We start from the raw sequence: 27709 nt of genomic DNA on the forward strand, positions 1-27709 counted from the left end.
ACACCATTCACACCTAAGAACAATTTGGTAACTCCAATTAACCTTAGCAAGTTTTTGGATTGTGAGGGGGAAACTGGAGTACCCAGAGAGATCTCCATAACAACATGGGGAGAACATGCAAACTCCACACACATGGAGCCATGGCAGAGACTCTAATCCCCTAAGAGATGATATAGCAGTGAAAAAATATAACAAGAGATGATGGAGCAAAGAAAATCATGCTTTCTTATAACTCTCACAGGACAAAGGAACAAAACATAGGATACTATTATGCAATTTACAATGAAAAATATTAGATTAAAAAATACTATGATCTATGAGTCAAGATGGTGGCGCGCATGGATGCTGCGGCCCGGAGCTCCCCATGTAGATGCCACTTTTTCACTTATTTTGTGTTTCTTACTTTATTTTTAGTCACAGTTTACAGTTAAGACAGGACCACGCAGCATACAGTCCAGAGGAAATTCAAAATATTGGCTTAAAAGGTTTTATTCCACCTCCCAACATCCAGGAGGACCTACTCTACATCAGTGCCTGCCTGGACCACCCGGACAAACAGACGACACAGGCAGAGATGGGAAAGAAAGCAGAAGTGGGATAAGAGAGCCAGCATTCATGCTAGGCTAAAGGACTCCCCGAACAAAGTTCCTCTACCCAGGCTGTTCGTTGTGAGCACCCAGTCTATAGTTAACAAGATAGACAGGCTGAGAATTTCATCGCAAAAGTTGAACAGTTGCGTTTCAGTTTTCATGGAAACCTGGCTGAATAGTAACATCCCTGACACCACTATTGAGATAGCTGGGCGGACTGTTCACCGAGCGGATCGGACTACTGAATCTGGAAAAGACAAAGGCGGCAGCGTGTGCATCTATGTGAGTAACTCCTGGTGTGGTGTACTTCCACGGACATTACAGAACAATACTGTTCACCAGACCTGGAATTTATTATGCTGAAATCCAGACCATTTTATTTACCAAGGGAATTCACTGCACCTGTTTCTCACCGCCATTTACATCCCCCCTCAAGCTTATGCTAAGCTAGTACTCGCTAACCTGCATGATGCTACAAACAGACTGCAAAACACCCAGACACTGTGTTTATTGTGCAGACTTTAATCACATCAACCTCAAAACTGTGCTACCCAGATTCTACCAGTTTATTGTTTTTCCAACCAAAGGAAATAACATGCTGGATCACGTATACTGTAACATAGCAAATACTTACAAAGCATCCCCTCCCCCCACATCACGATCAGTCCGATCACATCTCTTTGTTCCTGACCCCCCCGTACAAACCCCTCATTGCCCGTACAAAGCCCAATGCACAGACCATCAGAGTCTGGCCTGAAGGAGCCTTGAACTGACGACAGACTGGGATTTGTTCAAACTGGAATCCACACAGGACAGCTACACCGACCTGAATAAATATGCATCCTCTATTGTTTCCTACATAAACTTCGGCATGGACACTGTTACCACTTTCAAGGTCATTTGCACTTTCCCCAACTGCAAACCATGGATGAACAGGGAAGTTCAAAAGCTGCTGAAGTCATGTGATGAGGCTTTCTGCACCGGTGACCGAGAAGTCTACTCAACAGCCAGGTCCAACCTGAGGAGAGGCAGTGGTAAGGACCCTGAATGACTACCGTCCAGTCGCCCTGACCCTCATTGATATGAAGTGCTTTGAGCAGCTAGTCTTAGCACACATCAAGAATAACATTCCTCCCTCCCTGGACCAACACCAGTTTGTTTACAGGTCAAACAGGTCAGCTTAGGATGCCATTACATTGGCCATACCGCCCTATCACCACTGGAGCAGCGGGACAGCTACATGCGGATGCTGTTTATTGACTACAGCTCCGCCTTTAACACTATTCCCTCCATCAAGCTGGCCATCAAACTGTACAACTTTGGACTGAACACACACCTCTGCAACTGGTTCTAGGACTTTCTGACCAACAGACTAGACAGTGCATATGGGTCACCACACCTCCACCTCTATCATAACATGGACCACAAACACATCAGTCATAGCAAAAAACGGACTTCAGGGGCTCCACTTCCTGCGGAGCCTGAAGAAAGCATAACTTCCACAGCAGCTCCTGGTTAACTTCTATAGAACATAAGAACATAAGTACTATACAAACGAGAGGAGGCCATTCGGCCCATCGAGCTCGCTTGGGGAGAACTTAACTAATAGCTCAGAGTTGTTAAAATCTTATCTAGCTCTGATTTAAAGGAACCCAAGGATTCAGCTTGCACTACGTTATCAAGAAGACTATTCCATACTCTGACTACACGATGTGTAAAGAAGTGCTTCCTTAAATCCAGTTTGAAATGTTCTCCTGCTAATTTCCACCTATGGCCACGAGTTCTTGTATTTGAACTAATGCTGAAGTAACTATTCGGTTGAACAGCATCCAAACCTGTTAGAATCTTTATAGGTGCACCATAGAGTCAGCGTTCACATACTGCATCACTGCATGGTACTCTGGATGCACCTTGGAGAACAGGAAGACCCTGCATCATCATGACAGCCGAGCGGATCACTGACACCCAGCTTCCATCACTGAAACAAATCCATCACACTCGGTGCGGCCGCAGAGCTGAAAAAATAAGGACCCAACCCACCCTGGACACAAAATTTTATACCTCTGCCATCTGGTAGACGCTACAGAATCCTGTATGCTCGCACAACCCAGCTGAGGAACAGTTTTTACCCCACATCCATCACACTTCTGAAGTCACAGCACTGATCTCGAACATTCTGATGCAATACCCTAACATACTTACTAACATACCCAACCAACTTACCAGCACCTTATAGTGTGTATGTCTATATTATATAGAGTGTGTGTGTACATATTTTATTCTCGAATTCTATTTTATGCCTCGGATTCTATTTAATTCTAAGTTTTACTATGCATCTGCTGGCGCGTTCCGAACTAAATCTCATTGTACTTACAATGACATTAAAGCATCTTTATTGTACCATGTACCTGTATGTTTCACTGTACTGAGAAAAAATATTTATTGTTTTTATCTTAAACTCTCCGGCTTAAAGCCTGTACTTGCTTGGCATGTGTTTGAAACCATTTCTGGAATTTTTTGGACCGCAGAAAACCAAGGGTAACAGAAACTGTGGGTACTAAAACCATGGATTCGGGGGTCCCATTTCAACAACTACCCAATTTCATTTACTCCGATTACCTAATTCAGACAAACTAACCATTATGATATATATTTCTTAAAAATATCCTGATGTACGCAATAATCATCTTTCACATAGTAATATTTTGCCCATTTGTGTGCTGCTGCATATCTGTGTGTGCATTACAAGCAGTGCACAAACACTGCACATGCGCCTATGTAGGGGCATCTTACTGTCTTGATAACACACCGTTAAATTGACAGTGACATACTGCGCCATTAACTAAAGGCCAGGTTTTTGTCGATCAATTGTGCAATTGCTTCCATTTGCCTCAAAATAGCAATGCACAAACAATGTACCTGACTCCACGTCATTTTAATACTGACATGCCCATGGGCACTGAGATGGCCGCAAGTACATTTGCTATTTAAATGTATGTCTTTGATTAAATTTATTTCAGTGAAAGGTTGGATTTTTCAAATTTTTTTCCCAGAGATGAAGCTGCTTCACCAAAAGGTGGATTTTTTTCTAACCCTTTTTACAAATATTTACAAGGAGTGCCAATAAGTGTGGAGGGCACTGTAAATTTTAAATCAATAATGCTCCTGTATGATAGTATACCATAAAAATTATCATTCTACTGGAAGGAGCAAGTTTTAGCCAGCAAATGCAGAAAATATGCAAAAATCAACTTTTCTTCAATGCAAAAATTTCTTTTCATAATAAAAGAAATTCTTAAACTTTACAATTTCCCCCAAACTGCATTGAGTTACAGGATCTTCTCTCACTTAAGTCTCAAAATAAAGTGCTCTGTGACGGGAAAAAGCTACAAATAATTAACTAAAAATGATTTGCTGTATACCCAACTTTAGCTGACATATTTTACTTTACCAAACAAGAGCAGGTGCAACAGATTTAAATAACAAAACAAATGTCAGTCACTTAAATAATTTTCCAGTATGTTTAAATTCACCAATTAACAAGACATCAACCTTTTTCTCTTTTTTTACTCGTCTTAAAAAAGTACCATAGATTACAAACTGAAGTGTAGTATACTCTTCCAAAAATAATAGGTGCACGGTAGTATTATTAATACCAACATCGCATGTCATGCACATACAATTCTTACACCGCTAATAAGCTTCTTCATACCTTCACACTGTACGGACATTATAGCACAGGGGCTTAAAGTTTCAAACATTTTTACTGTCATAGGAAAAAACCTTAGCTAGCTTTGTAATTTTAATGATTATTTCTTTTCAAGATTATCTAGTATTTGTTTAATAATTGGTTTATTGTTTACCTCTGATGTTTCACCACATTTTTAAAGTGGTTCCCCCACAGTGTACTTTGGCTTTACATGTATGACAAATTAAAAGCTTTGTGTTGTCTTCACTGACAGTGAAGGACTTATACACTAATGAAATGTCAGCTTGTGGCTGTGAGTGTGCATGCGACTGTGAGGTTATTGCCTGTGCCACTGTGTGTATGATGTGTGGCACATGCTTAAAACTGACTGGTTTGGTATTGGAAAAACTTCCCTGTTCATCTCATGTTCTGAGCAAAGCACGCTGATAATTAGTCCCTGGCTGGTTGATGGGTGCATCTATAATTAAGGTGACAAACCAGCTATGTTTTACTACAAACAGACATTCTGGAAAACCCATTCTATGATTAATTCTATGAAGTAAATTATAAGTTTCAAGTGTCTATTATAAGAGTTTGAACAATTCACTGATGTCCCTTTCCACATCTGGTGCAAGTGTTTACTGCCTGCCACGATATGCACAAGACAGACCGAACAGATATCCTCTCTCCTGGGGCAACTAAGCATCAGAGGGACCATGAGGATGCATAAATATTACTTGAACATCATGTTCCTCCTCCAGTCTTGCATGAGTGCTGCCTGTCTGTCTAGCAGATACAGTTCATGGGAGCAAGAACAATTTTATTGTGTGTTTATATATATTGTGTGTTCATATATATTGTATAGTGTTCATATTTTATTGACGCAGTGTTAGCGGCTCCGGATATGTCTGCTATAGTGAGCCAGTCTCTCCCCGCTCCGGCAGCAGGGCCTTCGCAGCAAGGCGAGTGGGTGACGACCCGGCGGCATAGCCGTAAGTCCAAACAGGACTCACACCGGCACCATTCACCCATTTGCGTTTCCAACAGGTTCTCCCCACTCAGTGAAACACCCACTGAGCCGCCTGTTGAAAGCGCTCTGGTAATCGGCGATTCTATGCTAAGAAACGTGAGAGTAGCGACTCCAGCGGCCGTAGTTAATTGTCTCCCTGGTGCCAGAGCGACCGACATCTTATCAAACTTAAAAGTGCTGGCTAAGAGTAAACGTAAGTATTCGCATATTGTTATCCACGTCGGCACAAATGATGTCCGATTGAGGCAATCGGAGATCACTAAAGCAAATTTCATAGCGGTGTGCAGCCTTGCGAGGAAGATGTCCGCGTCAGTAACATGCTCTGGCCCTATCCCTGCTAGACGTGGCGACGAAATGTACAGCAGATTATCGTCGCTGCATCGCTGGGTGTCGGAATGGTGCCCGATAAATGGTGTGGGTTATATAGACCATTGGCGGACATTCTGGGGTAGGTCTTGGCTTTTGAAGAGGGACGGTATTCACCCCACGTGGGCTGGTGCCGATCTCCTGTCAAAAAGCATAGCTCACAGTCTTAGGGCAGATTGCTGACTAACCAGAGCCAAGCCAAGGCGGCAGGCAAAACGGCTTAACCGACCGCCTGCTAGTCGCTTAGAGTCGTCACCCAGGCTTCATATTATTGAGACTGTGTCTGTTCCCCGCAGTTTTAATCGTGGGGGGTCATTCCATCGTAGTTCGTGTCTTGCAAACCTTAGAGAAATTAGACCTATTTCAACTCTGGATAGTAGGTGTAATGCAAACCTAAAACTTGGACTCCTGAACATTAGATCGCTGGCTCCTAAGACATTGCTCGTAAATGAAATCATTACTGATTCTAATCTTAGTGCCCTATGTCTTACTGAGACTTGGCTAAAACCGAATGAGTTCTTGGCACTAAATGAATCCACTCCAGCTGAGTATAGCTATAAGCATACTCCTGGACCCGATTGCAAAGGTGGCGGAGTTGCTGCAATATTTAAGACCGACCTAGGAGTGCGTGAAAATACTGGTTATAGCTTTAGTACGTTTGAATTTATTATTCTAAATCTTGCAAGCACATCTAAGTGTAGTTCTACACCTCCAATCACCATTGCCATTGTGTATAGACCGCCAGGCCCCTATAGCAATTTCCTTAAGGAATTTGCAGATTTCTTAACAAGCTTGGTGGTTACTACCGACAAGGCCTTGATTGTTGGTGATTTTAATATTCATATGGAAAATGAAAGTGATCCAGTAACAAAAGCATTTACTGCCATTCTTGACTCTGTCGGTGTACATCAGAATGTAACTGGGCCAACTCATGCCTGTAACCACACCCTAGACCTGATTCTTAGTCATGGTGTCCTGGTAGAACACATATCAATTATCCCTCAGAATCCTCTACTTTCAGATCATTACCTTTTAACATTTCAAATACAACATAACTCCCCTAAGGCCCCAGACCAGAGGTACGATACTAGACGTTCCATAGCCTCATTATCCGCTGCAACTTTTCTGGAACAGCTCCCACAGTCCTTTAACCTAACCTCTGAAGTGTCATGTGTAAATGAACTTGAACAGGTAACCGTGAACATGGTAGAATCATTTCGTACCACTCTTGATCATGTAGCACCACTCAAGAAAATAAAACATAGAGATAAGAAACCTGCCCCCTGGTACTCTAACCGTACACGTGAACTTAAACAAGCTTCACGAAAGCTAGAACGCAAATGGCGGTCAACAAAATTAGAAGTTTTTAGATTTGCCTGGAAAGAGAGCCTGTCTAAGTATAGACATGCACTAATGACTGCTAGGTCTATGTATCTCTCTAAACTAATAGAAAATAACAAAACCAATCCTAAATTCCTATTTGAAACTGTATCTAGGTTAACAAAGAATCGTTCAATGTTAAACTCACAAGTCCCAGAAGCTCTTGGTAGTGATGCCTTTATTGCGTTTTTTAATAATAAAATAACCACGATTAGACATACCATCACGAGCACGCCCACGGTTGCACACAACCACCAATCCTCTGCTAGTGCTAGTGTTATTAGTACTAATGATAACATCTTTGAATGTTTCACTCCAGTAGTGCAGACAGAACTCCTTCAGTTAATTTCCTCTTGCAAACCCACTACTAGCCTTGTTGACCCAATACCCACCAATCTACTTAAGGAAATTGCACCACTGATTAGCACTACATTGTTAAACTTGTTAAACTCATCTCTTAGTCTTGGATATGTTCCTAAATCTTTTAAAATGGCTGTTATTAGACCTATCCTAAAGAAACCAAATCTTGAACCTAGTGACTTAGGAAACTATAGACCCATCTCAAATCTTCCCTTCATTTCTAAAATTCTTGAGAAAGTTGTTGCTCACCAGCTGTCCTCCTTTCTTCAAGATAATAATGCTAACGAGCTATATCAGTCTGGTTTCAAACCCAATCATAGCACAGAAACGGCCTTAGTCAAAGTGATAAACGACTTGCTTATGGCTTCCGACCGTGGCTGTATTTCGCTATTATTCTTACTGGATCTAACTGCAGCATTTGATACTGTAGACCATAATATTCTTTTGGACCGGTTGGAAACATTGATTGGCATTAAAGGGACAGCACTACTGTGGTTTCGTTCGTATTTAACTGATCGTTACCAGTTTGTCCATGTAAACAATGAGTCATCCATAGCCACTAAAGTAAGATATGGTGTCCCGCAGGGATCAGTGCTGGGCCCCCTACTGTTCAATCTATATATGCTACCGCTTGGTAACATAATTAGAAATTACAGTGTTAATTTTCATTGTTATGCTGATGATACACAATTGTATATATCTGTTAAACCTAGTGACGCATCCCAGCTCTCTTCTTTAGCCGACTGTCTGCTAGACATCCGTTGTTGGATGGCAAGGAATTTCCTCATGTTAAATACTGAAAAAACTGAGGTTCTTTTAATCGGTCCTAAGGAGGCCCGCAATAAGTTTGTAAACCCCAACCCTAGCGGCCTCCCTACTCAATTTAAAACAGTGGTCAGAAATCTTGGTGTCCTGGTAGACTCTGACCTCTGCTTCAGTGCTCACATAAATAGCATTACCAGTACGGCATTTTATCATCTACGGAACATAGCCAAGCTTCGGAAGTTGCTGTCCTTTCAAGATGCAGAAAAACTAATACATGCCTTTATAACTTCTAGATTGGACTACTGCAATGCCCTCCTTTCGGGTTGTCCATCTGGATCCCTACATAAACTTCAGTTAGTACAAAATGCAGATGCCAGAGTTCTAACAAAAACTAAAAAATTTGATCACATTAGCCCTATCCTGTCTTCCCTGCACTGGCTACCGGTCAAGTTTAGGATTGACTACAAATTATTACTATTGACTTACAAAACTCTGAATGGCCTTGCACCACAATATCTCAATGATCTTCTGGTCCCTTACAACCCTTCTCGCCTGCTTCGTTCACAAGGAGCAGGATATCTATTAGTTCCTAAAGTAGACAGGGCTACGGCAGGCTGCAGAGCATTCTCTTACAGAGCTCCGCAGCTGTGGAATGGTCTCCCGGCGGATGTGCGGGATTCAGGCACACTCTCGCTTTTCAAGTCTATATTAAAAATGCACTTGTATAGCTTAGCGTATAGGAAACCTAGTTCTGGTTCCAGCTAGTCCCTCACTCCCAGTCAGACTAACAGTATGAGGTGATGAGCTGGGTGGGGATCGGTGTCATTGGCTTTGGATAAACTGAGGCGTCAGTGCTGTCACTCTAGCTTTACACTAGAGTGCTGATGTTCAGGGAGTCCCCATGCCTGCAGAAATGTAAAGCGCATTGAGACAATGTAATGTTGTGATAATGCGCTATATAAATAAAATTGAATTGAATTGAATATATATTAAATTTTGCACACAATTTAATTTAACATTCTCACAAAATACTAAATTGAACTCACGTAATGTATAAAGACTACACTTTGTGGTTAATTAGTTAGCAACAAAAGCCAGAACATTGTTGTAGTGGGAAAGCACATCTATAATTTCCTTTGCTATCAGAGTTTTCACCCTCATAATGTCCCCTAAATACCATCTCCCAATGACCTAAGAATTAAATCCGATTTATCAGCCTTTTCAGAATCTCGTGGTTTATCCTCTTTGTGGTGTTTGTCTAATTGGATACACACACCTTTGTCAATACAACTACCAATCCTTACAAAGATTGGTGCTTTCAATTATAAGAAATAAAGGAAGCCACTCCGCACCCTCAATGGGTCCACAGTGATAAAATTTACTGGGGAGGGTGAAGGGGTTGATCTCATGGCCCAAAAAGCACATTCTTATTTACAGTATATACACAGGATTAGCTACAATCAACAAGGAAAGTATTTAAAAATCCAAGAATTTTTAACTCTTGGCTCTTTCATGAAGGCTCTGTTCACACTTAGTTCTAAAATGAACATTTAACTTTCTATGGCAAGTAACACAGGCAGTAATGAAATCTAAACACAGCTGTCATCTGGACACTTTAGAGATACATGATAAACACAGATATGAATGGCTATGTGTGTGGGTTGTCCACTTGTGATCTGATAGTTCAAGACACATTTTGAAACCAAGTGTAAACAGGGACATAGACTTTACTAATTCAATTGCAGCTCGAGTGGAATACCTATTATATATAGATCAGATCAACTGATAGCAAGCATTGGTTTTAGGTAATTATCAAGTCTGATATCAACTGATTGAGTACTGTTGGTACAAAAGAACAACTGTAAGGTTGTAACTGTAAGGTTAACATTCTTAGATGAGAAAATCTCTTTATGAGCTTCTTATTATTGTGCAACAGTGTGACCAAAATACATTTGTAAATGTATTTATTTTTAAACATTTATTTTACAGTCAGTGTATAACCATGTTTCACAGAGAGCTTAATCTGGCCCTACAAACTTTGCACCTTCTGTCTTTGTTCTGCTCCTCATTTTCCACCATCATATTTGTCCTGCATCCTGCCACAAAGCAGAGCTTCCAGGACCTGTAGGCACCTTTTATCTATGTCAGTTCCAAGACCCTTTTCCCTGCGTGAATAGCTCTTCTCCCACATCAGAAAAGGCTGCTGGAACATTATTTCCATAGACCTTCCTTCTAATGTTATGATCTAGGTCCCTCCCTTTACCTTATTCCATCTTGTTACCCAGTTATATCAGCTTGCAATGAAAAGGGAGAGAGAAGGTAGATGTGCCCCTCAGAAAGGAGACCTTAAAAAGGCTTACCTTTTGACTTCTCTGGTTCTTCAGCCTCCAGTGAGCTACAAGGGCAAGAAAAGACAAAGAACTTAAAAATGGCACAAAGACCAGATAAGTTTAATTTCTTCACTCCCAACCAAACTCATGTTTTGCTCAAATAAAAGGATGCAATAACCCACCTAAATGGCCGATAAAAATAAAATGCTCTTTCGCATACAACTTTCCCCTAAGCATGCGAAAGAAAGAGAATTTTATTTTTTTTGCACAGGTCCCTTCAAGGGTTTCGTATAATGTTAACTTGACGTGAATTACACAAATATAAAGATAAGCACATACCAGTAACTCATATAGATACAAGGCTCTGCAGTGTCCCATTTCATTTGCATATGTGAGTGTGCAAAACATGAAAAAAAGATTTAGGTGCAACTTATTTGTAACGTCATTTACAAAAAACTGAAACACTCTCAGTGAGTGAGTGAGTGACAATTCACACACACCGCCACATTTGCATAAATGTACATGCCAGTTGCTTTTCACTACAGTTGGCTGCTTCAGAATAGCAGAGAAGGGTCTGGCTGCAGCTGCTCAGAACATGCACTCTCAGTCACCTGCATGCTCAGCCACAACAGGAAGTGCAACCGGGGAATCGTTTCCTATTTGCTAAGTTAGTGCTAATAAAGTGTAAAAATGGTACGTTTTCGAGTTACTGTCTTGCCAATTATGAACGATATGAAATATTCTTAATCATGTTAACATGTGCATATTTATGTTGTTTGGCTGGCCGTTGTTGGTTTATTTAAAATGTTAGATTTTAAATACAAGATCAAGTTAATCAAACTAAATGCTCACATGTTACTCTTGTAATTATTAGCATCATGGCCGTGGTTACGTAGTGAGAGCACTGATGTTCAGACCCTGCTACTTTATTTTTTCCGCTGTTATTCCAAGGAAAAATTAATTGTGCAACCATCCTAACTCGCTAACGCGCGCCCCCTTATTCTATATAACCACTGCTACATACATATATGTATGACATATATACACACACACCATATTTATATGTGTGTGTGTGAAAAGAGTAAAATGGAATATAAAATACTGTGTACAATTCTGTTATGAATAATCTTATCAGAACTGTAATATGTAATACACTGTACATATGCCATGAGGTACCAAACTGTGCTTAATTAAAAAAAAAAACAAAAAACACTGAACACGACATCAGGAATCAAATGTTTATTTTTTTCAGATAAAAGATTTAAAAAAAACTAAGCAAACCGATAAGAACATCTAATTTAAATAACCCCTGTGTATGACAATAAACTTGCCTTGCCTTGCCATAAGGAGACCGAGAAACGTTCCCCTAAAAACTATATGCTGGAAACGAAGACATTCACAAGATAACTCGATGAAAAGCTCTGTAGAAGTAGAAATGTGTCTATTTTACCATAAGATAACGTGAGCTAACTAGCTAGTAGTTGCCTTCACTGAAAAAATTCACTCCAGTCGGAGAAAAAAAGTTAATAACGCACTATGTCAACGCACTACATAATGCAATAATGTATGGCATGAAATAAATAAACTAGTAACTATATAATTCAGTAATACAAATAATAAACCTTAACATACCATTCACACTGGCCTCAAGAACTAAGTTAGTGCTTGATTACCCTGCACTTCCTGTTGTGGCTGAGCGTGCACCTGACGTCAGTGGCTGCAGCCAGACCCTTTTGGAATAGCACGCACCTTTGCAGTATGATAAAGTTTTCTAAAAAATTTTAAGCGCAAAATACAGGTGGACAACATAACCTGAAATTATTATCACACTTTTCGGGGGGTGATGGTATAATTAATATTGTAGCACTGGCTGGGCACATGTCCCAGCATGCCCCGTATGCAATTGTTAGTGGTTGTTGTCAATGTTAATGGTTGCATTTTCCTATTGTCGCGCGTGTATTTGCCGTGTCTTGTGTGTACCCTGTCCGATTCTTGCGTGTATTTATCTTGTGTAAATCTCCCACCATGTGTGCATCTTACAGTTTGGTGTCTGACAACCTTGTGTTTCCCATCTGTCTTTTTGAACAGAGCAGTTAGGAGCATTATGGGTTTTTGGTTTAGGGTGTTAGTGTTAATAAAAGCAGCGAATCTAACAGCACATTAGCGCAAACAAAAGGGATGCATACACACCTTGCCTGAAGGTAGCGGCACATATACAGTACTGATGTAGCGAAAATAAAAATCTAGTTTCTTGACAGCTTTGTCATTCGTAACCTTTCCATTCCACTAGCTTGTATGTGATACTGTATTATAATGATGAGTTTGAGTACTTAAAAAAACAGAACTGACCATGCTCCCAATTTGTGTCTGCGCTCCTAATTTTTTTAAGTTAGGGGAATAAGTGCTTCTTGAAAATAAGTTAGCGTAGAGCAACAAAAATGATGCCACTTGTCAGCTAAGAAACCACCAACAGACAGGTGCTTGTCTTTTCAAAAACAAGAAAAAATATGCTGATAAGAATGACTGCTCATTTATGCGTAGAAACCCACACAGGTTTTTAGATGTAGAGTCACTATTGCATATTAATTTTCAAGTAATTAGTTAACAACTAATCAAGTAATCATTTTTCCATCCATCCATCCATTATTGTGACCACTTAATCCCCAATGACGTCGTGGGGGGCCCGGAGCCTATCCCAGGAACAACGGGCGCAGGCGTGAACCAACCCTGGGTGGGCGCCAACACACCACAGGGCGCACACACTCACTCACACCACTACAGGGCCAATTTAGACACACCAATCAGCCTTTCCTGCGCACTTTTGGACTGTGGGAGGAAACCAGAGTCCCTAGCGAAAACCCTTTGTGAACACGGGGAGACCGTGCAAACCTTTTCTTGTCATGCCCTGCTCATGCCAATCCTCCTGTGTGTCATGCCCTCCTCGCTACCTCGTGTGGAATACCCGTGTCATCAGCTGTTTTTAGTTGTGTTAATTAGTCTGGCCTCTCCTGAAGCGAAGACCTTATTGTGGTGGAGGGGTTTGCGTGTTCCCAATGATCCCAGAAGTTGCCCGGGGCTTTATGCCCCTGGTAGGGTCACCCAAGGCAAACAGGTCCTGGGTGAGGAACCAGAAAAAGTGTGGCTAATTAGTAGGGATGCACCGATACCGATACCGGTATCTGGTATCGGCCTCGATACCACATTTTCTAAAGTACTCGTACTCGTTAAAAGTCCCCCGATACCGGGGACCGATACCATGGTCTGAGAAATGTCTATGTTTGAGCGGCGTGTAAGGGGTTAATCACAGGCGCCGAGTGCCCGCCCCCAGGCCCCGGCTGCAGCTCAGAGCAGGGAGAAGGCGAGGCGAGACATGTCAGCTGTGTGGAACTATTTCAAAGTGAATGAAGACGATAAAACAAAGGCGGACTGCAAATTGTGCTCAGCGAAATTGTCCAGAGGAGGCTCAAAAGGTAGCGCATTTAACACAAGTAATTTAATCAAGCACCTAAAATCCCAACATGACAACGAGTACAAAGAGTTTACCCACGCTTCTAAACCAACACAACCCACGCTGCAGCAAACTCTTGCAAGACGAGAGAAAATGTCCAGAGACAATCCACGTGCTGTGAAAATAACACAGGCAATTATCGAGTACATTGCATTGAGTGACCAGCCACTCTATTCAAATATTGTGCACTAAATAGCAAAGATGTTTATTAATGCCCCTTGTGTTGTCCAAAGCGGCAGAGTTTACAACAAACTGAAAAAAATACTTGAGTTGCACTGTCACTGTTTAAATTTTTTTTTACAATTATTTATTCTGTAATATGTTGCATACAACATGCTTTTCATTTTAAATAAATGTTCTTAATTCCAAACTAGTCCCCCGTTAAAATATATGACTAAAGCTGTTACCTGTAAATTTAAATCATGTTTTTATTAAGTACTCAGTATCGGTATCGGCGAGTACTGAACTGCAAGTACTCGTACTCGTACTCGTTTTCCAAAAAAGTGGTATCGGTGCATCCCTACTAATTAGACCCCTTGTGAAGAAAAATAACACTGATACACATTTTCCCTTGCCTGGACATGGGTCACTGCCCCCCCGCCGGAGCCAGGCCTGGGGGTGGGGCTCGATGGCGAGCGCCTGATGGCCAGGCCTGCACCCATGGGGCCTGGCCGGGAACAGCCTAAAGAAGGAATGTGGGTACCTTGGCTGTAGAAGCTAGCTCTAGGGACATGGAATGTCAACTCTCTGGTGGGGAAGGAGCCTGAACTGGTGCGCAAATTTGAGAGGTTCCGACTAGATATAGTCGGGCTCACTTCGACGCACCAGTCTCCTTGAGGGGGGTTGGACCCTCTTCCACTCTGAAGATGTTCGCGGGGAGAGGCACCAAGCAGGGGTGGACATAGTTATTGCCCCTTGCAGTTGGAGAGCGCTCCTCCTGGGGACTCTCTGGTTCTGCTGGGGGACATCAGTGCTCACATGGGCAATGACAGAGAGATCTGGGGTGGCGTGCTTAGGAGGAACGCCCCCCCCCCCCCCCCAGTCTGAACCCAAATGTTATTTTGTTGTTGAACTTCTGTCTATTGTCCATAATGAACACCATGATCAATCCCCTCTCATTTTGGCGAGACCATGGAGATTGACTTCTGGACAACTTCAAAGTGATTCTGGTCCACTATCCGGCAGCTCAGGGTGTGAAAGCCGTGCAGCATCCACACTGTTTATGGTGGGGATGGGGCGCTGCTGACCTCAACTGGGGACGTTGTGGGTCGGTGGAAGGAATACAGTGGTACCTCAGTTCTCAAACTGATTAGAACTCGAATTTCTTAAAAGTCGAACCAACCAGTTAGAAAAAAAATTACCTAGAGCTCGATCTGAATCTCTGAAGTCAAACCGTGAATGCTGACCTAAAATAACTTGTACGCGCGGGGAAGCAGACGATCGGGGCAGGACACATTGTTTTTTTTTAACTTTACACATTGTTTGGATATATTTATTTTTCGAGGTTTGAGGTACCACTGTACTTCGTAGACCTCCTCAATCCCACCGACATGCCTTACAATGAGGAAGCAGAGTCTGGGGATTTGGGGGAGGAGTCCCCTATCTCTGGGGCGGAGGTCGCTGAGGTGGTTAAAAAACTCCTTGGTGGCCGGGCCCTGGGAGTAGATGAGATCCACCTGAAGTTCCTCAAGGCTCTGGATGTTGCAGGACTGTCCTGGTTGACACGCATCTGCAGCATTGCGTGGACATCAGGGGGTTTTGCCCTGGCCCAGCTTTATACTCTCGGCAGGGTCCTGGAGGATGCGTTCTTCATGTATCAGAAACGGCTGTACAAGAGATGGTTAACAATTTGGGACAGATATTCTCAGTCTACCTGTGCTTTGTGGACTTGGAGAAAGCATTCGACCGTGTCCCTCGGGGAGTCCTGTGGGAAGTGCTTCAGGAGTATGGGGTGCCGGGCTTCCTTATAAGGGCAGTTCGGTCCCTGTGTGACCCGTATCACTTGGTCTGCATTGTCGGCAGTAAGTCGGACTCGTTTCTGGTGAGGGTTGGACTCCATCAGGGCTGCTCTTTGTCACTGATTCTGTTCATAACTTTTATGGACAGAATTTCTAGGTGCAGCCAAGGGCGTTGAGGGTGTCTGGTTTGGTGACCTCAAGATTATGTCTCTGCTTTTTGCAGATGATGCGGTCCTTTTAGCTTCATCGAACCGTGACCTTTGGCTCTCACTGGAGCAGTTCGCAGGAGAGTGTGAAGCGGCAGCGAAGAGAATCAGCACCTCCAAATCCGAGACCATGGTCCTCAGCCAGAAAAATGTGGAGTGCTCTCTCCGGCTCAGGGAATGGGTCCTTCCCCAAGTGGAGGAGTTTAAGGATGTCGTGGTCTTGTTCACGAGTGAGGGAAAGAGCGGGAGATCGATAGGCAGATTGGTGCGGCGTCAGCAGTGATGCGGGTGCTGCACCGGTCTGTAATGGTGAAGGAGGAGCTGAGTCAAAAGGCAAAGCTTTCGATTTACCAGTCGATCTACATTCCTACCCTCATCTAAGGTCACAAGCTGTGGTTAGTGACCAAAAGAACGAATTGCAAATACAAGTGGCCCAAATGAGTTTCCTCCGCAGGGTGGCTGGGTGCTCCCTTAGAGATAGGGTGAGAAGCTTTGTCATTCGGGAGGAACTCAGAGTAGAGTCACTGCTCCTCCACGTCGAGAGGAGTCAGATGAGGTGGCTCGGGCATCTGGTCAGGATGCCTCCTGGACCCCTCCCTGGTGAGGTGTTCTGGGCATGTCCTACTGGGAGGAGGCCCCGGGGAAGACTCAGGACACCCTGTGGAGTCTGGGCTAGCTTGGGAACGCCTCGGGATTCACCCAGAGCTGGACAAAGTGGCCGGGGAGAGGGAAGTCTGGGTTTTCCTGCTTAGACTGCTGCCCCGTGACCCAACCGGATAACCAGTAGAGGATGGATGAATGGATGGATAATTAGTCTAGTGTATTTAAGTCTGTGTCTGTGTGTTTTGCGTTAGCCCGGTCATTGACGTCTCAATGTTACTGGTGTTCCCTGTGTTCCTGATCATGCTGACCCCTAATAAATCCCTCGTTTACCCGACTCCACGACTCCCTTTGCCTGCTTCCCTGCTCTGTTTCTGCTCTGTAGGTACAACAGTTTATTATTATGATGCCACAAGCACTGTTTCTTATGAGAATAGACTTGTTGGTTAAGCAGATAAATGATTAATTAACATTACTACATACATTCAAGAAAAATACTGATCTATATCATGGATCATGATTATAACCAAAAGTATTGCGATAAGATATTCTGGCCACACTGTAAGACCGAATAGTAAAACTCTGATAAAGTAAATGAGTTGTAATTACTCAAAAAAGTCTAAAAAGTTACGTTGACTCTATTTTTCTGTCATAAGTACTAAGTTGTGGTTTTAAGTTCATTGTGGTTAATCACTTTGATTTATTTTTGTCAATACACGCAAACAAATTCACTTTCCCGCCTGGAAAGGTTCTGCTGGTCTTACAAAAGATAAAAAAAGTTTGTGACCAGCTTAGTTTTTGTAGAAACCAATATATTTGCTGGGGATTTGCATTTTGAATTGCCTGTAAAAGGTAAAAAGCTGAGGTGAAACACGCTGTGGCACAACGTAGTTTTCGGTAAAACTGACCAGCTAATTTCTGCGCCACGCTGAGGGGTCTTACTGCTGTTAGACTGATTTTCCGTTTGGTCACACAAATATAGTGAGTAATCTTTTTCAGCACCATATTTCACTGTCATATTACTTATTGGTTGATGTATTTTGCATTTGAAAATGAATGTGATTTGAGCGTGGTTTAGCTCAGAGTTGGTCTTGTGTGCAGAGTTGTTCGTACGTTCAATGATAAAACTCTTCTTTGTTATTTAAGGACACATTTAAAACAACAGGAGATGGTGGATTGTCCATTCAAAAATTGTCACTACCGTACTAATGTGTATTCCTCATTCAATACACACAAAAGTAGGAATCATCCAGAGGGGGATGTCTCTGATTTTAAGAACGAGATTGTCTTCACAGAAAATAACAGTCCACCAATTCAGAGTGATGATGCACCTGTTCCTTTTCAGAATTCTCCTGAGCTGGATACTCCTGACTGCAATCCCATTGAATGTAGATATGATGCATGTGAATTACAAGCTCAGTTGAGAAACAACTTGGCATCTTTATTCTTGAAAATGCACAGTGTTCTTCATGTATCAGAAACGGCTGTACAAGAGATGGTTAACAATTTGGGACAAATATTCTCACTGTCCAGACCTCTTGTCAGAGATTCAATCATCAAGGTTCTGGAAGAGCATGAGGAGTCTATCAGTGACGTTCTTCTTAATGAATTGGTAGAAGCCATCATGAAAAGTAATGTTTTTGTCAGTGTTACTGTTGAAGGTACAGAGCTGTCCACTGCTAAGTGAAGAAAAACATTTGTGAGAAGAAACTTTCCTCTGGTAATGCCAGTGCAGCGTACTGTAGATTCTAGTGGACGCACAGCTGTGTATGTTCCAATATTACAGATGCTTCAAGCAATGTTTAAACATACTGATCTTCTTGATAAAATTCAAGAGGCCAAACAATCGCTGCCTGGAATATACATGTCACATGAAAATGGAGCATATTTTAAAGAAAGCAAATTACTGTCAGAAGCTGCAGAGTTGAAATTGTCACTGATTCTGTATGTGGATGATCTTGAACTAGCAAATCCTTTAGGCACAGCTAGGAAGATCCACAAGCTTTGTGCAGTATATTGGTTGCTTGCCAATTTACCAAGTAAGTATAGGTCGAGCTTGCATGTTATTCAACTAGCTCTGCTATGCAAAGTACAGGACCTGCAGAAGTGTGGTTATGAAAGTGCTTTGTCTCCATTGTTGAAAGATCTGCACACTCTTGAGCAGGACGGCATTTACTTGGAAACTCTTGGTCAGTGTGTCAGGGGCACTGTGTTGTGTGTGGCAGCTGCCATGATCTGCATGTGCAAAATGTTGTGCAAGGAGAACATTTCTCTCATCTCGGTGTTACGGGTCAGTGTGTTCTCAGTAAGGCATTGCAGTATTTTCATCCCATTACTGGTTTTCTGACTGATATACTTCATGACCTATTCGAAGGTATTGTATCTATTGAGCTGGCCTTGTGCATCCGTGAAATGATTCAACTAAAATATTTCACTCTTGAATATCCATCCATCCATCCATCATTCAACCCGCTTATCCTACTGGGTTGTGGGGGGTCTGGAGCCTATCCCGGAAGCAATGGGCACGAGGCAGGGAACAACCCTGGACGGGGGGCCAGCCCATTGCAGGGCACACTCGCACACCATTCACTCACACATGAACACCTAAGGGCAATTTCAGCAACACCAATTAGCCTCAGCATGGTTACCCGGAGGATACCCCATGACGACACGGGGAGAACATGCAAACTCCACACACGTGATCCAGGCGGAGACTTGAACCCAGGTTCCAGAGGTGTGAGGCAACAGTGCTAACCACTGCACCACCATGCCACCCCCCTCTTGAATATCTTAACACAAAAATTCACACATTTCCATATCAGCACTCTGATAGACTTGACAAACCACAACCAATCCCAAAGAATTTTGCAGCCAAACTAAGTATTGGTGGAAATGGCATGAAAATTCCACTTTGCTGAGGTTATTGCCTCTCATGGTAGGAAGTAAAGTCCCTGAAGGAGATGAAGCCTGGGCCGTACTGATGGATCTTAAAGAAATTGCTCAGCTAGTGTTGTCGCCATCTTTCACCGAGGAATCCATTAAGTACATGCAGACTAAAATAGCTGATCACAGAAAGGTCTTCAAGCAGTGTTTCCAGACTTTAAGCTCCGTCCAAAGCATCATTATATTGAACACTACCCAGAGCTGACAAAACGTTTTGGGCCTCTGGTCCACCTATGGACCATGAGGTTTGAGGGAAAACATCGTTTTTTCAAAGGGGTGATGCAGGACGCAAAGAATTTCAAGAATATCTTGAAAACCCTTGCTACCAGACATCAGTACATAATGGCGTATCATCTCAATGTGCCATTGTTTTTCAGACCTGACACACAAGCCACATGTATCATCTCTGTCCAAGTTGGTACCTTGCCACAAGCAGCAAAAGATTTCATAGAGACCTAGACTGATTGCCAAAACATGCACAGTACACCAAAGGTCTCCATAAATGGCACAGAGTATACAAATGGTATGTTTGTTTCTGCAGGCCAGACAGGAGGACATCAAAATTTCAGCAGGATTGAACTTATTCTGCTTGTGAACAACTCTGTCTGCTTTCTTTGCAGGAGCTATGAAAGTTGGTACATTGAACATTTAAGATCATTTGAGCCGACATCATCAGACAAGTTCTCTGTGCATCAGCTGTCAGATTTAAATGACACAGTAAGTGTAGCAGCATACCCTGTTGATGGACATTTGCTTTTAACGCAGAAAAGATATATTTTGACCAGAGATTAAAATGGATTTGGAAAAGGGGACAAATACATGTTTGAAATAATGTGGGCAGAATTTATACCCACACAAATGAACACATTAATTAAGGTATTCTTATATATATATGTATTCTTATATATATATGTATTCTTATATATATATTATATTATATTATATACACTCACCTAAAGGATTATTAGGAACACCATACTAATACGGTGTTTGACCCCCTTTCGCCTTCAGAACTGCCTTAATTCTACGTGGCATTGATTCAACAAGGTGCTGAAAGCATTCTTTAGAAATGTTGGCCCATATTGATAGGATAGCATCTTGCAGTTGATGGAGATTTGTGGGATGCACATCCAGGGCACGAAGCTCCCGTTCCACCACATCCCAAAGATGCTCTATTGGGTTGAGATCTGTTGACTATGGGGGCCATTGTAGTACAGTGAACTCATTGTCATGTTCAAGAAACCAATTTGAAATGATTCGAGCTTTGTGACATGGTGCATTATCCTGCTGGAAGTAGCCATCAGAGGATGGGTACATGGTGGTCATAAAGGGATGGACATGGTCAGAAACAATGCTCAGGTAGGCCGTGGCATTTAAACGATGCCCAATTGGCACTAAGGGGCCTAAAGTGTGCCAAGAAAACATCCCCCACACCATTACACCACCACCACCAGCCTGCACAGTGGTAACAAGGCATGATGGATCCATGTTCTCATTCTGTTTACGCCAAATTCTGACTCTACCATTTGAATGTCTCAACAGAAATCGAGACTCATCAGACCAGGCAACATTTTTCCAGTCTTCAACGGTCCAATTTTGGTGAGCTCGTGCAAATTGTAGCCTCTTTTTCCTATTTGTAGTGGAGATGAGTGGTACCCGGTGGGGTCTTCTGCTGTTGTAGCCCATCCGCCTCAAGGTTGTGCGTGTTGTGGCTTCACAAATGCTTTGCTGCATACCTCGGTTGTAACGAGTGGTTATTTCAGTCAAAGTTGCTCTTCTATCAGCTTGAATCAGTCGGCCCATTCTCCTCTGACCTCTAGCATCAACAAGGCATTTTCGCCCACAGGACTGCCGCATACTGGATGTTTTTCCCTTTGCACACCATTCTTTGTAAACCCTAGAAATGGTTGTGCGTGAAAATCCCAGTAACTGAGCAGATTGTGAAATACTCAGACCGGCTCGTCTGGCACCAACAACCATGCCACGCTCAAAATTGCTTAAATCACCTTTCTTTCCCATTCTGACATTCAGTTTGGAGTTCAGGAGATTGTCTTGACCAGGACCACACCCCTAAATGCATTGAAGCAACTGCCATGTGATTGGTTGATTAGATAATTGCATTAATGAGAAATTGAACATGTGTTCCTAATAATCCTTTAGGTGAGTTTATATGTGGATGTGGGTCTCATAAAAGGTTTGTTAGAACAAAGGATTTTATCCACATCGTGGATGGCTTTTTTTTTTAATTTATTATTTATTTGTATTTTTTTTCCAGGCCATTTCTCAAGGTTGGTGCACTGTTTAGACTGTTTTTCATCTTACAAACAGATTTCATAATTTGGTTAATGTTTTATGGGTGCAATGCAATCAGTGCATCCCTATAGCTAAATCATTTTTACTCTGTCATACGAAACAAAACTTGGCAAGCTTGGCAATTTTAATAATAGTTTCTTTTCAAGATCATCTAGTATATATTAACTTCAGTGTATAACTTACCACTGCTGTTTTTGCATGAGTTCTGCATGCGCTCTCCAAGACAATCATTTTCGTCCTTGCTGTCAGACTCACTCAGAGACAGTGTGGTGTGACGTGTTTGTGAGCAATTTAACAAAAATTAGTGAAGAATTTCATTGTTTATTGGCGCGGCTGCACCCAAAATACAGAGCTGTCCAGGTACTGCTGCAACACATGTACTGCCCAGTAGGGCCCAAACTGCCAGTCCTGACTGCTCTTCCCTCCACAGTGACACTGGGAACCTATACATACTCATGGCAATGGACTAGATGAAGGTACCAGCTAGGTATGGAATACCCGTGATGCCCTTGTGAGCATCTGAGGGGGGTGCACAAACTGGCCTGACAGCACCAAGGCACAGCGATTGCCTGACATAAGCACACCCACAAGTAGGACTTTGGTGTTGGGAATTCAGTTTGGGTGTAATGCTTCATTCGTAAGAAGGGGTGTTCACCCAAGCTGGAGAGCCACAGGGGGAGGTCCTCAAATGCCTCCTCGATGTCTTCTACTGCCTGCAGCTGCCCCGGTGACAAAAAGCCGTTGTCCTGCACAGAGACCACCTAGCACTTTACTGGCCCCTGACCAGAAATAACCACCCTGCATCAGACAAGGACATAGACACCCCAGAGTAGGGGGACTGTGACATGCCAGCCGCAGTGACAATGATGGCCATGACTATGTTTTTGGGACCTTGAGGTGGACTTAGGAGTTGCCCTGTGAGGGTAGTGTGATGCCGAGCTTGTAATAAACTATTCGGATTACCGGCATGCTTGATGGCATGCAGCAAAGCAGTGTGAGTGTACTGATCCTGTAAATAGATGTGTACATGTATTCATGTCTATGTGTTGTGAATATATAGACATGTTGTAACTGTGTCATGTTTTGCTGAGAAGTGCAGGTGTGATTGTCAGGGTCAGCTCCGGTTGTTCCCAGTCTTTCGTGCCCCTTCCCCGTTTGACCAGCATACGTCGCTGGGCATCCTGTCCCTCCTGTCAATCTTTTTATTTTCCTCTGCTCTGTCAGCTGCATAACTCAACATATTGAGCATGCGCCTACCTACAAATCCCTTTGTCGTGTGTTCGAATCCCACCTCCTGTTTTTTTTGGCTTGTAGATTTTGTTCCCTTGTGTTTCAGTTATATCAGTTTTCTAGTCCCTGTGTTTTCATTTGTATTTGGTTTGGGTTTCTTGCCCTTGTACCCCTGATTGTGTTTTTACTGGTCTGTTATCCCTATTGTTAGATTCTGTTTCCTAGTTTGAGTTTCATGTTTTAGTTTATTTAGTTTCACCTGTGGCCTGTTTTCCCAACCCTCATTAATTAGTCTCACCTGTCTTGTGTTAGTCTCGTTACCCCTTAGTATTTAAGTCCCTGCCTCAGTTAAGTTCCCCTGGGGTTCATTGTATGTTGTTGGATGTCAGTGAAGTTTGGATGTTCTGTTAGTAGTAGCCTGCCCACCCTTTGTTGCTCTGACCCTTTTTGTAAATTAATCTTTGCCTATCCTTTCTTTTAGTTCTGACCCCTTGAGGTCTGTTTTTGTTTGTAATGATTTCAGTTTTGTCTCAATAAACCTTTGTTGTCTTGTGAAGCCGCCAGTGGGTCGTCCTCACCAAACCCACCCAGATCGCTGACAGTGATAGCATTTGCTTGTGAGCATCACGTAAATTCTTGACTCCCTTGTCTGTGTTGTGGCTAGTTTGCGCTGGCAAACCAACCATAATATGGTTATTATGTACCTTAAACCAACTGATGTGGCTATGTAACAGAAATAGCCTTCATTTTCATGGTGATTATCTTTACATACAGAAATTGCAGAAAGTAAGATTTCCTGTGCAAGCGTAAGAGTCCAGAAATGTGTCACACCAGATGCGTTGGCAATCCTGAAAACATAGTTTTGTATAAAAAAGCATTACTTCATACAGTTGTTAAAAAACAAATTTTGATGATCCCAGTCACCTCCAATGTAGACATTTGTCTGTTCACATTGTAGTCTGTCAATACAGAATAACCACAGATGCTGAAAACATAGACATCTGGAAGTCAGTCTGTCTCTAAGAGGAGATATCATTTTAGGAAATCCTGAAGTCATCCTGATGTAAACCAGGGATGGCGATGAAGTTTTGAAACTTCTTACAGACCTTCAGGGGGCTAATGTGCTTTCCTTCCCCCACCATTGGAATGTGATGTATGGCACTTTACATGAACTCAATTGGAATGATGCATCACAATTATTCAAAATGATTTGTAAATGATTTGATAATGGTTGTTAATCCTGGTCCTGGGAGGGTGTCTCTAAATGTGTTCCTGCTTAACTCTTAATTAAGCTACAGTAACAATACAGTAGTAATAAAAGTAACTACGTATGGTAGTGTACTCTACCATAAGCCGACAAGCTGCAGAAGCCACACCATGTTTTCACAAGTGTCACAAAGTTGTATGTGCACTTATTACGAACAATTGTATTTATCCTGAATTTTTCATATAACAAACTTTATGCTAGTTCGTTCATAAGTACACGTTTGTAAGTCAGACTTTCTTAACCCGGGGTCTGTCTCTCAATTTTTTTCTTTTACAAGTAGTCAGATAGCTACTCCATCAGAAGATGTAAATATCAATGCTATAGAAGATTATTAAGAAATGGTGCTATAACAAAACAAGCCACTTCTTGTAGCCCCAGGAGTCAAGTCTCTTTGATCCAGTCAAGATTCATATACAAGAATCATACTGCCACTGATATCATATTCAGAATGCAGGCGCTTTAAGAGATTGAGAGAGGAGCTCTACCACTGGGCCGGACCTTCATTTTAGGCAAGCTGCACTTTGGTTTAGCCAAAGCCATTCACTGAGGTGCTCAACCAAGGGGCAGGAAACCAAAGCACTCTTAGCCAACGATGCCCTCTACATCCGCCGCCCAGGCACACGGATGTGCATCTGTACCTCATGGGAGAGGTGCTGCCCCTATTAGCCTGCAAAAGCATTGAGAGCATATGGATAGGGAATTCACAGTGCCGGACAAAGGCAAAACACCAGGGTTCACAAAATTGCACAAAATCAAAATCCCTGGTAGCCCTATAGGCAGGCACCCTTCAGATTTTGGTAGGCCAAAAAGAATTCAACTCACCTGAATAAAAAAGACAATTTCTAATGTAGAATGTTAGATGTAGTTGAAAAATCAAAAACATTTATTTTTCAAACACAAATATTATCAATCATACATAAATTATTCGACAATCAAGTAAAAATCATCAACATCAAACAGCATAAATATGCATTTGGTTCTAACTGAATTGAAGGTCCTATGAACAATATGATGAATTTAAACATGAATCAGGCTGCATCAGATTCTGAGTCTGAGGGCTCTTTTCCACTGCACTAGGTACTGTAGGGCACTTTAAATACTTTCCCTTTTCCACTGACTTCCGGTCAATTACCAGAAGGCATACCCACAGGGGTACTTTTTCGGTACTTCGGTACGTTGGGGTGAGACTTGAAACACTTTGTCGACTGGTTATGCAAACAGCCTGCCTCTTTAACACAATACAACCACTGTCTTGAAAAAGGTTGTGAACTCTGAAAACAACAATAAACAAAGTGGAAAAAAATAATATAGTACAAATTAAGAAATCCAAGCTTTAATTGTGATCTGGTCAGAAGAACATACAACAACACCAGGATGGCATGACAAGAAATAAAGTATATAGATAAAACAGGACAGCACTGTACTGTCACGCCCAGCTCCGTACGATCCTTGTGTGTGCCACGCCCACCTCGTTACCTCGTGTTTATGCCTGATTGTTCTCAACTGTTGCTCGTTAAACTCAGTTTGTCTTGTATATTTAGTCCTAGTCTGAGTCAGTCTTCCCCAGACTTGTCATTGATGTTTGCCGTCATGCTTCCCCAGTCCCGTTTCTTAAATAAACCCCTGTTTTATCCAACTTCCTGGCTCCTCTCCCCTGCTTGCCGATTCGCCTGATCCCGATCGTGACAGAATGACAAGTCTCCGTAAAGACGCACCGCAGCGGGAGGACGATCCCTAGCTCCTCCTGCTGCATGAGGTCGCGTATTGGCGCGAGCTGCTGGAGATCCACAGGGATCCCGGCTTGTTCGCCCTGGCGGAGGAAAGCTGGGATCTTCTCCAGGAGGTTACACCACGCACCAAGGAGCGCATAATGGCGGAAGTGCGCTCCCTCCTACTGCAGCTCGTCAGCCGGGTACAGGAGAAGCGGCTCCGGACTCTCTCCTGCACGGAGATAACCCCGCCCCCACGTACCGGTCCCGGTCAGCGTAAAAAGAAGAGGCGAAGGGTAAAAGGAGAGGAACCCGCCCCGACGCTCTTCCTGGGAGCCTGCTCTCTGCTCCCTGCCTGGGAGTTAGCCAGGGGGCACGAGAGCTCACCGCCCGCCTGGGATGACACCGCCGCTGCCCGCCTGGCCAGCTTCCACCCGGAGAAGCCGCCTCCGTTGGAGGCTTACTTTTATCGGCCGGAGCATCTGGGGCACGGAGGAATACGCGCCGTGAGAGACAGCATTCCCCAGGTCCCGCGGAGGCGCCCCCTGCTGGCCGCACGCCCGAGGTGCCCGCCGAGGCGCCCCCTGCTGGCCGCACACCCGAGGTGCCCGCCGAGGCGCCCCCTGCTGAGGCTGCCTCTCTGCCCGCGGTCCCGCCTGCTGAGGCCGCCGCTCTGCCCGTCCAGCCTGGCTCTTCTGTCCTGCCCATCCAGCCTGGCTCTTCTGTCCTGCCCGTCCAGCCCGCGGCTCTGGCCGCAACGCCTGCGGCCACGCCCACGGCTCCGGCCGCCACATCTGCGGCCACGCCCGCGGCTCCGGCTGCACCGCCTGCCTCCACGCCTGCTGCCTCACCAGAGACCTTGCCTCTAGTTCCCCCAGCCCTAGTCACTGTCCCCGAGGAGGTCCCGAACTGTTTGACTGCCGCTCCTTCCTCCGGGGAGGAGGAGGGACTTGAGTGGGATCCCTCGGGGACCACCCTATGGACTCCTAGTCCCTTGCCCCACCGAGACCGACGCCCCTCAGGACCCTGTCTTTCCGTGTCCCGTAAGGGAAGGGGACATAGGCGTCAGGCCCGGGTCCCGCCCGCCCTGCCCCCTGGCTCGCCCTGCCCCCTGGCTCGCCCTTTCGGTCCCTGGCTGTGGCTCGGTGGCTGCCTACGGGTCCTGCGCCGTCGGGTTGGCTGTCGCCTCCGGGTTCTCCCCCGGTTCCTTGGTGCCAGGCCTCGGCCTCACCTCTGGCTCCGTGTCGGCCGCCTCCGGTCCCCCTACTTCGGCGGGGCGTCGGACGGCGCCTTCGCCGGCTCCGGCTTCCCCTACACCTGCTCCGGCTTCCCCCTCCTGCCTGCCTCCACCGGTGTTCCCTCCTGCTCCCTCCGTCTCTCCCTCGTCCCGTTCCCTTGGCCCCTGTGTGGTTCCCTCCTGCTCCCTTCCACCAGTGGCCCTCCGGCCGCTGCCCGTTGCCTGCCTG

At 43.8% G+C, this 27709-nt stretch overlaps 1 protein-coding gene across 5 annotated transcripts in view; it reads right to left on the reverse strand.

Annotated features, from left to right (window-relative positions):
* The window catches only part of svild (supervillin d), a 108109-nt gene that overhangs the window by 45729 nt on the left and 34671 nt on the right, over positions 1 to 27709 (reverse strand). For all 5 annotated transcript variants that reach the window (XM_023798688.2, XM_023798689.2, XM_023798686.2 and 2 more), the window contains one exon: positions 10540 to 10574. In XM_023798688.2, coding sequence (XP_023654456.1) covers positions 10540 to 10574 — 35 coding nt within the window. The remainder of the gene's footprint in view (positions 1 to 10539; positions 10575 to 27709) is intronic.

The sequence above is a fragment of the Paramormyrops kingsleyae genome, chromosome 5, assembly GCF_048594095.1.
Source record: "Paramormyrops kingsleyae isolate MSU_618 chromosome 5, PKINGS_0.4, whole genome shotgun sequence".
Classification (NCBI taxonomy): Eukaryota; Metazoa; Chordata; class Actinopteri; order Osteoglossiformes; family Mormyridae; genus Paramormyrops; species Paramormyrops kingsleyae.